The 16,410-nt window shown below is 43.1% G+C and overlaps 1 protein-coding gene across 2 annotated transcripts in view; it reads left to right on the top strand.

The window, feature by feature from the left end:
* Window positions 1-6,789, top strand: part of MRPL46 (mitochondrial ribosomal protein L46) — a 53,081-nt gene extending 46,292 nt beyond the window's left edge. For both annotated transcript variants that reach the window (XM_055362927.2, XM_004056718.3), the window contains 3 exons: window positions 437-623; window positions 1,334-1,507; window positions 6,404-6,789. In XM_055362927.2, coding sequence (XP_055218902.1) covers window positions 437-623; window positions 1,334-1,507; window positions 6,404-6,654 — 612 coding nt within the window. In that variant the 3' untranslated portion in view covers window positions 6,655-6,789. The remainder of the gene's footprint in view (window positions 1-436; window positions 624-1,333; window positions 1,508-6,403) is intronic.
* Window positions 6,790-16,410: the final 9,621 nt, after the last annotated feature.

Below are 16,410 nucleotides of genomic sequence, written 5' to 3'. Positions count from 1 at the left end.
GAAATCAGAAAGATGAGTAGGACTCTCCCAGAAGAAAGAATGTGAGGAAAAACATTCTAGGAAGAAGGAACAACCTCTTGAAAGTCCCTGAACAGGAAAGTCCTTGGTGAGTGAGATTCTGATCAAAGACTGACATGACTGGATTGTGGTGAGTCAGCAGGCATTGCCCAACCCAGCTCTCTGTTTTTGTAGCACTCTTGACCCCCAGTGACATTCTAACATTTTTGGCAAATGTAACTCAAGCCCAAAGTTCAGAGGACCTTTTTTTTCCTCCGTTTCCTTTCTGCATCGTGTTTTGATTGTGTATCTGGTTATGTTGGGTGATAAACTTCTGAGCCTGCCAAGTGTGCCATGTCTCTGTTTTATTCTTCCTGTTTTTTTTTTCCTTTTAATTTTGCCAGATTAAGGTAGTTTTTTGCCCTTTGAATTTTCCCAGATTGAGATAGAGAGAAGCCTGTATTCAGACCACGAGCTTCGTGCTCTGGATGAAAACCAGCGACTGGCAAAGAAGAAAGCTGACCTTTATGATGAAGAAGATGAACAGGATATATTGCTGGCGCAAGATTTGGAAGATACGTGGGAGCAGAAATTTCTACAGTTCAAACTTGGAGCTCGCGTAACAGGTTGTGATCCTTTTAGGCCAGCGAGAAGGAAGGGAAAAGGGGTATTTGGATTCCTAAATAAAAGACAGTTGCTTGGCCCCTGCTTTGTGTTTTAAGTAACAAATAATTTCATATTCTTTTCTTTGTTGCTCACATCTACCATAATATGACTTAAAAAGTCTGTCTTATTTTCGGGTGAGAGGTAAGGGTATTGGAATAGCCTTTTCTCTCAGTTAAACTTTGTGAATGTTATCTGTGTTTAACTCCAAGTTTGAGACTGAGAGTGGGGCAAATGAAGCCTTTTTCCACTAATTCCTGTGTTTTATATGAAATCCCTCTTAAAGCGGGAGATTGAGTTCTGTTTTCCTTGTTTCACAGATGAAGACTGAAGAACAGAGAAAGTAGGGGCTAGTTAAGTCAGTAATAGTATCAAAACCAATGAAGTAGTTGTGTTTGAATTAGTATGATCATTGTTTCTTTTTTGAAGACTCAAAATATGGTTTGCTGTTCAAAGAAGCTTACCTCTTGATTTCTTACCTTTTAGTTTCCTCAAGGTTGTGAGACTCTTCCCTGGAAGAGGTCAGAGTTAGAGAGATGGGTCGAGGTGTAATTTGGTTCTAAGCTCTTTGAGGGCAAGGATTGTGGATCTTAAAGGAAGATTGTAAAACTCCAGGTTTCTTGGTTCTGGCAGATCACAGTCTTCTTACCTCCTCTGACCCCTTCTGCTGTAGAAGCTGATGAAAAGAATGACCGAACATCCCTGAACCGGAAGCTAGACAGGAACCTTGTCCTGTTAGTCAGAGAGAAGTTTGGAGACCAGGATGTTTGGATACTGCCCCAGGCAGAGTGGCAGACTGGGGAGACCCTTCGAGGAACAGCTGAACGAACCCTGGCCACACTCTCAGGTGGGTTTTCTGCCTTCCTCTAAATTCCACAAAATTCACTTCAGACTCAGCCAGAGGATTTTTAGGCTGACTGGGGAATTGGATTAAGGGTGGGGGTGGGAAGGTTAATGGAAATTTTGAAGTTGATAAAAATTTCAGCCAGAAAAACCCAGGTAAGGATTTTTTTTATTATTTTTTTATTTTTATTTTTAGACCAGGTGAGAATCCTTTGTTCCACTGAGATTTTAAAATTTAGTACATTCAGAATTGATATTTCTACCATTTTCTCAGCCTGCTTGTCTTCTTATCTTTGCAGCACTGCTTATTGCCATCACTGCTTATCTGTTCACTCAACTTGAAACCTCAGAATTATCCTTGACCTCATTCCCACATCCATAAGTCCTTGAGTCCCTCGTGATCTGTTCTAAATAGTCCCCTCTTTGTTCTAACAGCTTTAGCTGTGACCCTCTTCACTTCTCACTAGACTAGGGTTTCCCATCTTTGGCATTATTGGTGTTTGGGGTTGGATAAGTGTGGGGAGCTATTCTTTGCGTTATAGGATGTTTAGCAGTATCTCTGGCCTCTACCTACTAGATGCCAGTAGCACTACCTCATCCCCTGACCCCACCCCCAGTGCAATAACCAAAAATATCTCTAGACATGGCCAGATATTACCCAGGGAGCAAATTACAGTGGTTGAGAAGTACTATACTGAGCTATTGAATTAGATGCCCAGTTAGTATAACCTTGGTTTTGTGGAGTGCCCTTCAATGCTGCCAAAATGAGCTTTCTGAAACACACATCCCTTGTCACTTGTCTGCATGGAATTCTTAAAAGGTTTCCAATAAAAATTCTAACTGTCAAGCATGGCCTGCAAATCTTATTTGCCCTGATCCCAGTCTCATCAGTCTGCCGTCTTGCTGTTCATTAATGTAAAATTCAAGTTCTAACTTAACAAACCTTTTGCATTCCTTGAATAATATGGTCTTTCATATGTTTCTGCTTTGGGGCCTGCTGGTCCCTGATGAAATACTTTACTCCTTCCTGGCCTGACTGCTCAGTTTTTAAGACAGTTTATACATTATACCTTATGTGGTGAAACCTTTCCTGAGCCTTCAGGAAGACAGAGCTACTCCTCTCTCTAGGCTCCCATAGCACTGGTGTGTGTCCTTATTCCATTTATGCAACAGACATATAGGGTCTCAGTGATGAACAGGACACCACCCTACTCCCTAGGAGCTTGTGTTCTAGTGGAGAATACATTCTTTCACTTATGCCATTGCACTATAATTGTTTACTAGCACATTTTTCTCCCTAGTCAGAATTTTGACTTCCTTAAACATATGGGCAGTATCTGTTCCTCTCTCTGATCCTAGCTTTCAGCAAAGTACCTGGCACATAGGCATTTGTTGAATGTTGACTAAATGGATTTGGTGGTGCACAGCCACTTTACCTGCCCTCCCATCAGCACAAGTACCTGCTACCGAAATGTCAGTAGCCAGTGTGTGTTCCCTTGACTCTCCCAAGGGGCCTGTGTGGCCTGCAGGAGAGACATCAAGACAGAATGGAATATGGTAGGAGGGGAGGTTGCTGCTTTCTCAGTCTCCTCAGCCATCACATAGGAGTCAGCAGCTGAGTTTCTTGCGAGGATCATTGTGTTCAGATGCTCAACCTGTCTTAATGTCAGACATTCACAACTGATCCTTGCTCAGCTCCCCTTTCTGTTTGCAGTGAGGAAAGGGGTTCTACCCGAGCACTATGCTTTCCTTTAAACATTGCCATTGTAATAAGTAAATGTAAAAGGAAATATATCAAATATATTAAAACACATATTTATGTTTAATAGATGCATATAAATAGTGTATTGACTTATTACAAATTTACTAAACTGACAAATAATATAAAATGGCAAAGAAAAACTCAAGCAATGTAAGAGTATATACTGTATATTTAAAAAGTGAAAGTGCACTCCTTTCCTCCCCACTGGCTCCACACTTCCAGTATTTCTGCAAGATGGAATTTCTAGCGGTAGAATTAATGGGTCAAAGATGTGCACACTTCAGTTTTTGGTAAGTGCAGCCCAGTTGCCCTCCAGAATGTATATAACAATTGACGTTTTCCAGGAGTGGTGTCTGAGAGTGCCTCTTTGTCTAAACCTCACTGACACATGAAATAGTTGCTTTTAAAATTTTGCTCGTCTAGTGAGTCAAATGATCTTTTTCAGATGAGCATTTTCCTGTTTGCTAGTGAGATTCAGTATCTTTTCATGTGTTTATTGGCTGTTTGTACTTCTTCTTTTGTGAACTGCCTATTTAGATCGTTCGCTCATCTTTGTAATAAGCTGTTTTTTTCTTTTTAATTTGTTTATATTTTTAATCCATCTTTTCCAGATTATAGAAAAGTAACATGCATTTATGGGATTAAGTTTAGAAAATTCAGGAAAGTGTAAAGAAATATGCCAATACAATTCCACCACTCACAGATACCCACTGCTAACATTTTTTACTTTATGTGAGCTCACACTATCTATAAATTTTTCATCTAATGCTAGTAGTGTTTTTTTTTTTTTAGTATGAGAAAAGCCATTCACGTATGTGGTAAAAAAATTATCGGTGTCTAGTAAATGTAGTGTAAGATGTAATTTTCCTTTTTCAGAAGCAACCTCTATTAATAGTGTTTTTCTGTATCTCTTCAGAAATTCTCTATGCATATACAGATGCATAAATGTTTTGTTTTCTTTTTTTGCATATAACGGGAACATGTTTATACACTGTTATGTGCCTTCCTTTTTTCTCATATATGCTTTTAAACATCTTTTCAGGTCAGCCTATTAAGACCTATCTTAAGCTTTTTTTAACACCAGCATACTATTTTATAATATGTATGTACTGCAGTTTGTTTAGCCAGTCTGTTTTTACAAACAGAGCTGCAGTGAATATCCTTGTATGCTCATCTTTGCTCACATGGGCAAATTAGTATATCTGGTAGGATAAAAGTCTAGAACTGGAGTTGCTAGGTCAAAGGGCATGTGCAATTAAGTTGACACCTCTTGCCAATTAATAGCACTTATACTAATTTATAACCCCTCCAAAATATGTGTGAAAGTACAGGTTTTTTCCTTATCCTTCATAAGCAGTGTACAGTTAAGTTTTTGAACTTCAATAATGATATATGTTGTTGTTTAACTTTATTTCTTTAAATTATTAATAAGATTGAACATCTTTTAATGTATTTATGGGCCAGTGATATTTATTTTCATGTGAGCTTAACTGTTTATGTGCTTGGTTCATTTTTCTTTTTAATTTGTTGTTTTTTTTCCTCATTGATTTTTTTTCTTTTAGAGATGGAATCTTGCTATGTTGCCCAGGCTGGCCTTAAACTCCTATTCTCAAGCAGTACTCCTGCCTCAGCTTCCTGAGTATCTGCATTGATTTTTAAGTGCTTCTTATACCTTAAGATATTCCTTCGTTGAATGTGTTGAAAATATTTTTCCTAGTTTGTCATTTTGTCTTTGACTTTTTTTGTGCTTCATTTTTCCTTGCAGAAAGATTTAATTTTTATGTAGACAAATATAAATCTTTTGTTTTTTGGGCTTAAAAATTTTGTTTCTTGCTTAGAAAGGCCTTGCCCTCTCAAATAATATCTTAAGGTTTAAGAAAGCATCCTGCATTTTCTTCTAATGCTCATATGTTTTTATTGTAATTAGAAAATATGCCCCGCACTTTGGGAGGCTGAGGCAGGCAGATCACTTGAGGCCACAAGTTCAAGACCAGCCTGACCAACATGGCAAAACCCCGTCTGTACTAAAAATACAGAAAAACAATTAGCTGAGTGTGGTGGCACATGCCTGTAATCCCAGCTACTCAGGAGACTGAGGCATGAGAATCCTTTGAACCCAGGATCCTAAGGTTGTAGTGAACCAAGATTGCTCGACTGCACTCCAGCCTGGGTGACAAAGTGAGACTCTGTCTTGGGAAAAAAAAATACAGAGAAGATTGGAAAATATTAAATGTCCATGAAACAACCATCCAGAATGAATAAATTTTTTATGAAAAGCTAAAATGTCTATTGTTAAATCTTTGATCTATATGGTATCAATTTTATTGTGAGGACTGAGTATGGAATCCAGCTTGGTTTTTCCCATCTGGCGAATCAGTTCTTCAGATGCCGTTTAGTAATTAGTCCATCATTTCCCCATCGTTTGAAATGCTGGATTGGGGTTATTAACCCTTAGTTATAGATTACAGATACTGTCTACTCATCTGTTTTTGTCTTTAACTTTGTTTATGCCTTTTTTCACTTGGTAGGAGTTAAAACTGGGGTCCTTTTTAATGCTTTCCAGGTGACACCTGTTTTAAAGGTGGATGAACTTTGTTTTACAGACCAAATGTCCTGGTCCTTCACCAACAGATAGCGACTGGGCTGATTCGCCAGCAGATAGCGACTGGGCTGATTCGCCAGCAGATAGGGACTGGGCTGATTCGCCAGCAGATAGGGACTGGGCTGATTCGCCAGCAGATAGCGACTGGGCTGATTCGCCAGCAGATAGCGACTGGGCTGATTCGCCAGCAGATAGCGACTGGGCTGATTCACCAGCAGATAGTGACTGGGCTGAATTTAGGAACTAGGTGCTGTGGCTCTCAGGTGTGATTGTAACTGTGTTGCTGACTTTCAGTCTAAAAACAGTAGCTTGGCACATGGGAGTGAGCCCGGTGAATCTGGGCTCCATGGGCCAGGAGGCATTTGGATTGAGAGGGGAGGAGGCTCTTTTCAGGAATGGCTCTAGTCCTATTCCTAGGGATTGATTTTACCTCAGGGCCAGATCTTGCAGAGACCCCCTGTAATTTTGGGAGCCAGAGTAAACAGATGGCTGTATCCTTACCTTCCAATTGTGATTTTTCTTTCCTCCCTCTTCAGAAAACAACATGGAAGCCAAGTTCCTAGGAAATGCACCCTGTGGGCACTACACATTCAAGTTCCCCCAGGCAATGCGGACAGAGAGTAACTTCGGAGCCAAGGTGTTCTTCTTCAAAGCACTGCTATTAACTGGAGACTTTTCCCAGGCTGGGAATAAGGGCCATCATGTGTGGGTCACTAAGGATGAGCTGGGTGACTATTTGAAACCAAAATACCTGGCCCAAGTTAGGAGGTTTCTTTTGGACCTCTGATGGGCCGAGCTGCCTGTGGACGGTGCTCAGACAAGTCTGGGATTAGAGCCTCAAGGACATTGTGTGATTGCCTCACATTTGCAGGTAATATCAAGCAGCAAACTAAATTCTGAGAAATAAACGAGTCTATTACTATGTTGGTCTCAGCTGATTTGCCCTTCGATGGCCCAGTGAAGAGAGCCATCTCTTAGGGTGTCTTTCCATTTTTTTCCCAAGGTGATCATTGAGTACTGGATTATATTACAGTGCATCACTGAGTTACTGGGCCCAGGAAGAAAGGACAGAAGGAAATGAATTGACTTCCCGAAAGCCTTGAGTTCTGTGAAAGCTTCTCTAAGCCCTTGGGAAAAAACTAGTTCTATATAGTTTCTTAGCCATTTCCAGTTTGTTTTTCCTTCCCTCTGCACTTGATATGAAGGTGTTTTAATCTAGCCTGGGAGATAATCCTTCCTTCTTTCCCCCCCTTCCTAAAAGCATTTTATTTTAAAAAGAGTTGAGTCATGTCTTAACCTTTTTTGAAACAGTCATGTGAAATGTGCAGTTAGTTTATCTCCATTCTACAGATGGAGGAATCACGGCCAGGTTGTGACTTAGCCCAGAGTCATACTACATGTGCCTGTTGGTGCTAGAGGAGAATGCTGACCCCATGCCCCTCACCTCTTTGGCGCTCTTGGCTCTTCAGTGTGTTGTTTGGGTCCTCACTGGTCCCCAGTGCCTGGCACATACGAGGCACTCAGTAAACATTTGTTAAGTGAGTGGAAGAGCATGGGGAACTCAGGCATACCTTTGCCTGCCCAGAATAGTGGTTTTAGTCTGCAGTCCTGGATTCCCATCAGATGCTTCCTGGTTTCGTCTCAGATGGCCTGGGTTAAACAGGCTGTGAGCACATGAGATGGGATTTCTGTTTCTGCATCAGCTGCAGCCTTGTGTTCTTGCCCAGGGTCAGGGAAATTGCTTTCTTAATCAAAACTGAGGGGCCTAGGCCTGATACTCCTCTGCTAACCTTTTTCCTCCTGCATGTGGGCTCTCCCCTCCATGACTGAGGGGAGATGTCTCCTGGCATAGGCTTGCTGATGGTGAGCTGTAGTGGCGCCTTTGGAGTGAAGCCTGGGCGCAGCCACAGGGCCAGGATGCACTTTCTGGGTTTTGGAGTGACTTGTGTGTGAACTGTATTGCATATTCTTAGGGCCACGGGCACCTCTGACCTAGAAGGGAAGGAATCACCAGAGTGAAGTGACTATTTTCATGACCGTGCATGTCTGTAACAACATTGTTTTTTTGGTGAGAAATAGCATATGTGCAATTGGGAAATAGAGAAATGGTGTCAGAATGACCCAAAATTATGTTAGATTTTTCTGCAGAACATTAATATTTTTAAATGATCAGGGACAAGATTGAATAGCTTAAGAAAAAAGCTGAAAATTTTCTAGAAGCGCCTTCCTTTATTGCAAGTAGGGGCTGGTTTAGTAACTTCTAGAAGCATTGCTAGCCTTTCCATGATGTTCAGCTCTCAGGGGAAACTGTGAGTGGAATGGAAGAAGCTGTGAAGACACCTCACCCACCTTGTTTTAAAAAATTGATGAAGAAGGCCCTGTCCTGGATCACAGTTTTAATTTTGATGGAATGCATCTCTGCTAAGATTACATATCAAAGGACCTACATCTCAGGAAGCAGTATAAGCCCCAGGATTTAAGGCTGCTGGGGACTGGTGTACAGGTGGTGGGGGTACTGCATTAGCATCATCATTAGGCTTCATTCTCTTTTGTTATTGCTCTGGTTACAGAATTCCATAGGTTTTGAGTGGTCTGCCCCAACCCCCTTTTCTGTTATTTTTGGAGTGTGATATTGCAGAATGCAAGATTTTTAGCATTATAGTATAAATAACTATATTTGCTGAGTGCCAGCTTGAATCTTCTACCGGCTGCCAAACATGACCAAAAAATTGTTTCTAGTGTATCCTTTGGGGGAAGATTGCCAGTGAACAAAATAAGATGCGATGTTCTCAGTGTGGGAGGACAGCGTAATGTGTGTGGTGCTGTGGGGATTAGGAGTTCCAGTTTGAAGTGTGTTTGTACAACCTAAGAAGAGAAATGCCTCTGTGTGTGTGTGTGTGTGTGTGTAACATGTACAACAGACCACCCAGTTCACTGAAAGGATCCTTCAGTTGTTAAGGTTTAGCCTTCGCCTCTTGGTCATTGTTTTCCCAAATGATTTCTGGTCTCCCGGTTTTCACCTTTGCTGGTTCTACAGAGAAAATGCTGCCCTGCTTACAAACTTGTTTTCTTGGTAACTTATTTTCAAGGGTTACTTCCTGCTGGGCCATTTCTATGCCTTGTATGTGCTTCTACACTTAACACTTTATAGGATAATTAGTTGTTAATCTGGCTCCTATACAGGTTGAATATCCCTTATCTGAACTGCTTGGGAGCAGAAGTGTTTTCAGATTTCGGGTTTTTTTGGATTTTGGGATATTTGCATTATGCATAATGAGATATCTTGGGAATGGGACCCAAATCTAAACATGAAATTCATTTATGTTTTATATACATCTTATACACAGATTACCCGAAGGTAATTTTATACAATATTTTAAATAATTTTGTGTGTGAAACCAAATTTGTGTTAAGTACTTGATGTGTGGAGTTTTCCACCTGTGGTGTCATTGAGGCCCGCAAAAAGTTTTGGAGTTTGGAGCCTTTTGGATTTTGGGGTTAGGAATGTTCATCCGTACCTACTGGACTTCAGAAACGATGTGCAGATTAGCTCCTTTCCCCATGAGCACTGGACTTGGGGTCAGAAATCCTGGATTTGAGTTTTTATCACCTCAGTTAAGTTACTGTTACTGTTGATGACAGCGTAGTGACTCCTGAGTGCCAAGAGCCTTGTGAGTGCCCTTACTTACAAGCTACGTTGTTATTTAAACCAGCAGGGCAGGCATCTTTATCCCTATTTTATACATGAGAAATAAACTCAAGTTAGTTAGCTTACTTAGAATTACTTCCTAGTAAGAAGTGGGGCCAGAATTCGAACCTAGACCTGTATACAAAGGTAGTTCTTAACCTTTCTTAACTTTACCTTTCTCAACTTTACCTTTCTCATCTATAAAATGAAGATGATACTTCTTCTTAGGTAATATGATAAGTTATGGGAGCGTACTTAGCACCATGTGTGGCTTGTTATAAACACTCAGCAAATGTTTCCCTCCTTCCAACGTACTTAGGCTCCTGAATTCTGCTTTAGCTGTAACATCTTTAGCTTTTACAACTCCCATTCTAACCTTTTCTAAGTTATACATTGTGGCAACCAAGCATTTCTGACCTATTTGGAAAGGGATGTGAGTAACTTGGACATTAATGGTTTCCATCCATTAATGCCACACACAATGGGTGTATGGCAGGTAAGTCCCATAGCCAGCCTCATCCAGCTGGTTGGGCATGTTAGCTCTGTCCCACCCTGGGCCAGGAAATCCAGAGCCACTGTTAGGCACAGGCTTATGGGCACTAAAAACAGAAAGGATTTGCTGACCCGTTCTATTACCCCAACAGGGGAAAAGGAGTACAGCTGAAAGGTCAGCAACCCAATTATTGAAAGCTCACAGATCACTAAGCTTCAAACACACATAGCAAGATAAAGCCTGTTTGCCTGAAATCTCAGGGTAGCCTCAGCCCCTACCCTTCTCCACTTTATTTTCTAGAAGCCCATCGAGCCTGGATTATGGCCAGTTACTTTAGGCTATCAGTCGCCTTTCACCTGTCTTGGCATTTCGGTACTTAAAACAGGAAGCGAAGGAGGAAAGTGTTCTCTCTGTGGTCGGAATAGGTGCTGTTAAAGGCTCAGGGATAGGTCCAGATAGCTGAATCACTGCTGTAGCTGAGGGGCTGGGGCTGGAAGGTCCCCTGCAAGTCAGGAGATAGGCACTGCCAGGGAGGGTCTTACTAGCCTAGAGCAAGACATAGGTGCACATGTGCACGCATACATCCCAGCTACCCTGCTAAGCCACTCTGAAGTGGGCCTGAGAAGCTGGCCCCAGGTTTTTTTCAGAGGCTTTGGCAGTACAAACAGAGCAGTGATTGCCCAAGTGTCAGATACCAGGCCCCAAGTAGCTGCTGAGTGGCTAAGGTGGGTGGGGGAGAGAGACTCCCGGCTAAGGTGGGTGGGGGAGAGAGACTCCCAGGTTCTCCTTTGGCCCAGTAGGGGAAAACTGTCCTAATGTAGTCAGATGAGGGCACTGAGGCTAGGGCTTTTGGGAATGACAGGGCTAATAGACAAAGTTGAGAACACCCTGGGCCTAAGGGGTTTGGGACACACCTCCAGGTCAGAAAGCCTTGGGGTAGATCAGGCTGAGAAAAGGAGAGAGAGGATATCCCCAGACCGAGAAACCAGATGGCAGCCCAGAGTGGAAGGCGGGGCTTTATGACAGCTGGAGTGGGCTCATACGCATGAGCACCACAAGGTGGCAGGGTTTGCCTGGCATCTGCTCTTCCAGAAGTAGGCTGTCTCTGGAAACCTTCTGGAAACCTGCCTGGCCTTAGGCTGCTGCCCTTGGAGAAGCTTCTTATCTCAGGCTGAGCAGAGTCCCCAGCACCCAGTCTCCTGGGGTTAAGCAGCAGCCAGAAGCTTGCTGGCAGCCAACCAGGACAGATGTGGGGCACTCATGGCCATCCACCCCCATGCATCAGCTCCAGGGAGTGCCACAGATGGACGCCATGCCCTTGGGAGGGGAGGGCACCCAGACTGCCATGTGTTAGGACCACTTCATGTAGCCTTGTGCTAGGCCTGCATGTCCATAACATAATCTGACTCACCTAAGAATTACTTTGGTCTTGTGTGGCATTTTTAGATCCATAGACAAGCTTGGAGAGGGGAGGAGACCCTGTGAAGGTCTCAGTCAAAGCTTGGTAGAGCCAGGATTTGAACCCAGAGCTATGTGATTCTAAAGCCATCCATTGTCCCATGCTGCCTGGACCCCTGCCTTTGTATCATGGAATTCCTGAACTGGTCATGGAGGGGCAATCTACTGCAGGCTCATGGACCCCTTGGAAAGCCTGAACTGGGGTGATTTGTGAGAATATGAAGAGGATTGACATGGAGAACAGTGAGGCTGAAGGGATTGGAATTATTTGAACTTGGAGAAGGGAATGATGAGAGTCATGGTTTTTGAGTGTGTACGTTACTTACACAGAGGATGTCCGTTAGTCATCTTGGTCTGAATTAGAGGAAGTAAGCAAGCTTTAAAATGCAACAGTAGGAATTTTGAGAAGTTACACATGGGAAGAGTTCCTTGACATTTAGGATTATTAAATATTAAAGTGAGTTTTTATTTGAAGATGCTACTTCTTAGTACAAAAATCAACAGTTAAAGCACAATTTGGGAAAGCTAATTGGTAACAGTGGGTAAGAATCTCCATGAGTATTAAAAATAAAACAAGAACAAATGCCATTAAAAATAAGGTCAGTTCTGAGTAGTCCAATAGATTAGTCTTTTTCAGTTTCTTTGTCAATCACCTCACCACATTTTCTACAAGACGGTAAATCTTGATGACAAGGAAAAACCTCAAATAAAGAGAATTCTTGAAACATCCCAGTTAACCCTTCAACAAATATTTATGGAGGAGGTTGCTTTACAGCCAAGCACTGGGAATAAAATGGAGACCAAAATACTCTTGGCCAACATCCTCAGTTTAGTGCTGAGGGTGGTGGGGGAACCCTGCCTGTCAACAAGCCAAAGAGAGCTGTGCTGTGCACCAACCCTGTGAGGGCCTCAGAGCAGGCCTCAGAATAGAGGGGAGAGAGCCAGGGAATAGAAGAGAGTAGGAATCACGTGCACAAAGCCCAGAGAGGCCTGGAAGAAGCTCTGTGGGGCTGGAGGGCAGTGCATATGGGAATTATTTTATAGTGTTTTAGGTTCTTAACTCTCCAAGACAGCTTAAGAGTAGTTTTGTCTGAAGGCAAGAGAATGAGTTCCATGATGCCTTGTGCAGAATCACATCTAACCTGAGGGCTGGATTCTAAAGTCACTGTATAGGTCACAAATCACCTATGACTAAAGTTACCATGGAGATATCCTTTAGAAAGGTAACGCATTGGTGACTGGCCAGGTCTCTCCGGAAATCTAACATGGCCAGTGTTTCTTCTAGAGGTGGAACCAATCATGATTTATTTGGAGGAGCACAAGATTAACCAGTTGGCTTGTGTTTCGGGGCCATGATGTATAAAATACTAAGATTCCTATCCCTGTCCCTGAAGGGCTGTTGACTGCAGGTCTGTGCCCCATCCCTTAGAGGCTTGAATGGAGCGGGTTGGGAGAATATGAAGAGGATTCTGAATTACACCAAATATGAGATGTTTGCACAAAGACAGACATTTGAGGTCCTAGATGGAGTCGCCTCATCCATCCGAGGCTAACTCCAGAGCAGGAGCCCATGGGAGAAAATAGTGGATGAAAATGCCTGCACTGTTTACAGTATTATTTGTCTCACCTTTAAAATTCTTGCTGTAATAGTTCGAATTTATAAAAGTCAAATGTGTGTATGATGGAATTCTGTAGACTCCACAGTATTCCTTTGGTTCCCAGTAGTTTCTGTAGCTCCCTGCACACTGCCATCCACAACAGCTAATTATCAAGCAATGAAGCTTGTATTTTAATGCGTACATGCAAGGGAAGCTTAGCCTCAAGGGGGACAAATTCCCTTTTTTTTTTTTTTTTAAAGAGAGAGATTTGGGTTTTGGAAAAGTTCTTAAGCCAACAATGGGAATGATGAATGATTAAGTGATTAAGTTGGGTCATTCTAGCCTCAGCCAATAAGAATATGTGATGATGAGTAATGATTGTAGACTATTTGTTGGGCGCATAGATGGACTATGAAAGCAGACCCCAAAATTTTACTGGGCCATGGCTGCATCAATACAGTAAAAATTTAACTTTTTAAGGTGGCTACTTTGAAACTCATTTGGATGAAAAAGTCTGTTTATTAGGGCAAATTTTATGTTTCTTATAGTCACATCTCATGCACAGCTGTCTTTGAACACCATTCTCTTAGCCATTCTTTATGCGCGTGTGAGCCTGAAAAGTTTAGTATGCATTTCTGTCCCCAACAAAGACAAATGGCCACATTTCATTCTATGGATATAGGGAACATTTCTGTACACTCTGTTCTTCCATCCCTGTGTCTTCTCACCAGTTTCTCTCTCTCTCACACACACACATACACACACTCTCTCTCTCTGTCACACACTGTCACACACACACCTTGGATGAATATCACATCATACAGCTGTGAACATTCACATCACATATACACCTCCTGAACATTCACAGCACACACACACATGTCCCCCAAGAGCTTTGAATATTCTCATCACACATACACATAGCCTTGAATGTTCGCATCACACACAAACACTTGGGTGTTTGTTCCTATCACACACAGGTATAAAGCTTGTTCTCCGTCTGATACATGCATACCCTTGAACGGTCACACTAAGAGACACACATGCACACTCTGCCGACACACCTTTGAAGCTGATATAATACACACGTGTATTCTTGAGCATTCACGTCACATGTAGGCTTGAACGTGCACCTGGGGCATTTGCCTGTTGCTCTCAGAACCATTCCCTAGCCTTTCCCTGCTGTGTTTTGTAATGCATATGTGTGTGTGTGCATGTTGGGGAGGGTGTTAACCACTGCAAATTACATTTCTTTTTTTTTTTTTTTTTTTTTTTGAGACAGAGTTTCACTCTGTCGCCCAGGCTGGAGTGCAGTGGTGCGATCTCAGCTCACTGCAATCTCTGTCTCCCAGGTTCATGCCATTCTCCTGCCTCAGCCTCCCGAGTAGCTGGGACTACAGGCGCCCACTGCCACGCCTGGCTAATTTTTTTGTATTTTTAGTAGAGACGGGCTTTCATTGTGTTCGCCAGGATGGTCTCAATCTCCTGACCTCGTGATCTGCCCGCCTTGGCCTCCCAAAGTGCTGGGATTACAGGCGTGAGCCACCGCGCCCGGCCTGCAAATTACATTTCTTAAACTTTTTTGCCGACTGGATTCCAGCTGGATTTGGCCATAAGAGGTACCAACAAGAGACTGAAAGGAGGAGCAGCCAGGTATTTCTCCTCATTCTTTTTGTGTGCAGCAATCCAGCATCTACTCTGGGCCCAGCTCTGCTGGCAGCTGCCTTCATGATTCAAATTTCTGCAGGTAGTTGAGGCTCCTGGGAGCACCACGTCCTTCCTCTGTCCCCCCAGCCCTGGGAATGGCAGTGACTTCTAACTTGCTAATCTCTGGGGTGTCCCACCATCCTCTGTTTTCATTTTTCAGTCTTTCCAACACCTTTGTAACTAGTTCCTTATGTTAAACTCATTCTTCTGAACTACCTGGCATGGCTGAGTTTTTCCTGATTGGACCCTGACTGATGCTCAGCCAACGCCCACAGCTCACCTTGATAATTGTCTCAACTCTGACCTACAACCTTTCCTCTGACTGTGATCAGATTGCTGTTGGACCAAATCCTGGTACAGAGTTTTCAGTATTTGTTGAATGAATGAGTACAGTGACAACCCCTGTCTCCCCTACCACCAGTCCCCACTGTTCTAGAATTTTTCTGGATAGAGCTTGTTGCATCCCTGAGCCCATGAACCAAGTGGCTCCGGGACGTCTTCATCCCTCTCCAGATGGATTACAAATGACAACAGTGACGACACTGGTCGTCTTGGGCAGAGCCCATTTGGAGAGTGGAGGGTGAACCCTCAGTCGAGTCAGGCCCTTGTGGAAACTTCAAGGGGCATCAGGCATAAGCAGATTTTGCAATAGTAGACCAGATGTGGCTTCAGAAGCAAGGGGACTATCACTACCTGAGATAAACAGGAAAGAATGAGGTCGTCTATCTCCCCAAAGATTTAGGTGCATGTATGGTCTGAGGATTGGTCCTCAAATCTAAATTTCTAGCTTTGAAACTGACTTGGGCAAGCTGCTCTCTGCTCAGCATTCATGCTTATAGAATTATGAGGTGCTATTACAGACCACTTCTTCCTTTTTGCAGAATGCCTAAGGAACTGTTTGATCTTGAACAAGTTATCCACCCCCATGTGGGCCTCGGGTTTTTCACTGACAATATAAGAAATTTGCCTCCACAATCCTGGTGGGGACTGCCAGAGGCTGATAGATGTTGGCAATCAGGGTCGGTCCCAGGCAATACCTGTGGTGTCCACAGGGAGGCGCCACACACAAACGTATACACGTCCCAGACGCTCCAAGTCGAAAGCTGTGCTGCCGGTCCGGAAGCCCACGTTCCCTCTTCCTTCACACCTCCTGGCATATGAGCACCACGGAGTGACCATCTGCTTATTACAAATTGAGTGAAGGCCTTGAAGGCCACTGCAAACATGCAGCTATATTGGGAGGCAGAAGTCACCAACCAAGTCATTAACACATTAGGGTGAGCTGATGGGATTAAGCAGAGTCATGAAGAGGGTGTGGGAATTCAAGACAGGTGAAATGTGAAAGGGTAGACAGAGCCAGGAAAAAAGGTAATAACAGCAACATCCTATTGTTTTCCCATGTATTTGATTCAGTTTAACGTACTTTTGCTTTGAGTAGACTGAGAGGCTAGATTCTCTCTGTAGTCTGGCATCCTAATTGTTGTGACCCTCACAAGATGCCGGAGGAAAGCAGGGTTGTATAAACCTCACTAGGAGTAAGGGCAGCGTGGAGCTGTGGAAGTGATGTGCATGGCCCCGCCTCACTCTCGTGAGTGGCAG

Source organism: Gorilla gorilla, chromosome 16, assembly GCF_029281585.2.
Source record: "Gorilla gorilla gorilla isolate KB3781 chromosome 16, NHGRI_mGorGor1-v2.1_pri, whole genome shotgun sequence".
In the NCBI taxonomy this organism is placed as follows: Eukaryota; Metazoa; Chordata; class Mammalia; order Primates; family Hominidae; genus Gorilla; species Gorilla gorilla.
Note: the sequence above shows the minus strand (reverse complement) of the source record. Positions and strands in the feature narration are given on the sequence as shown.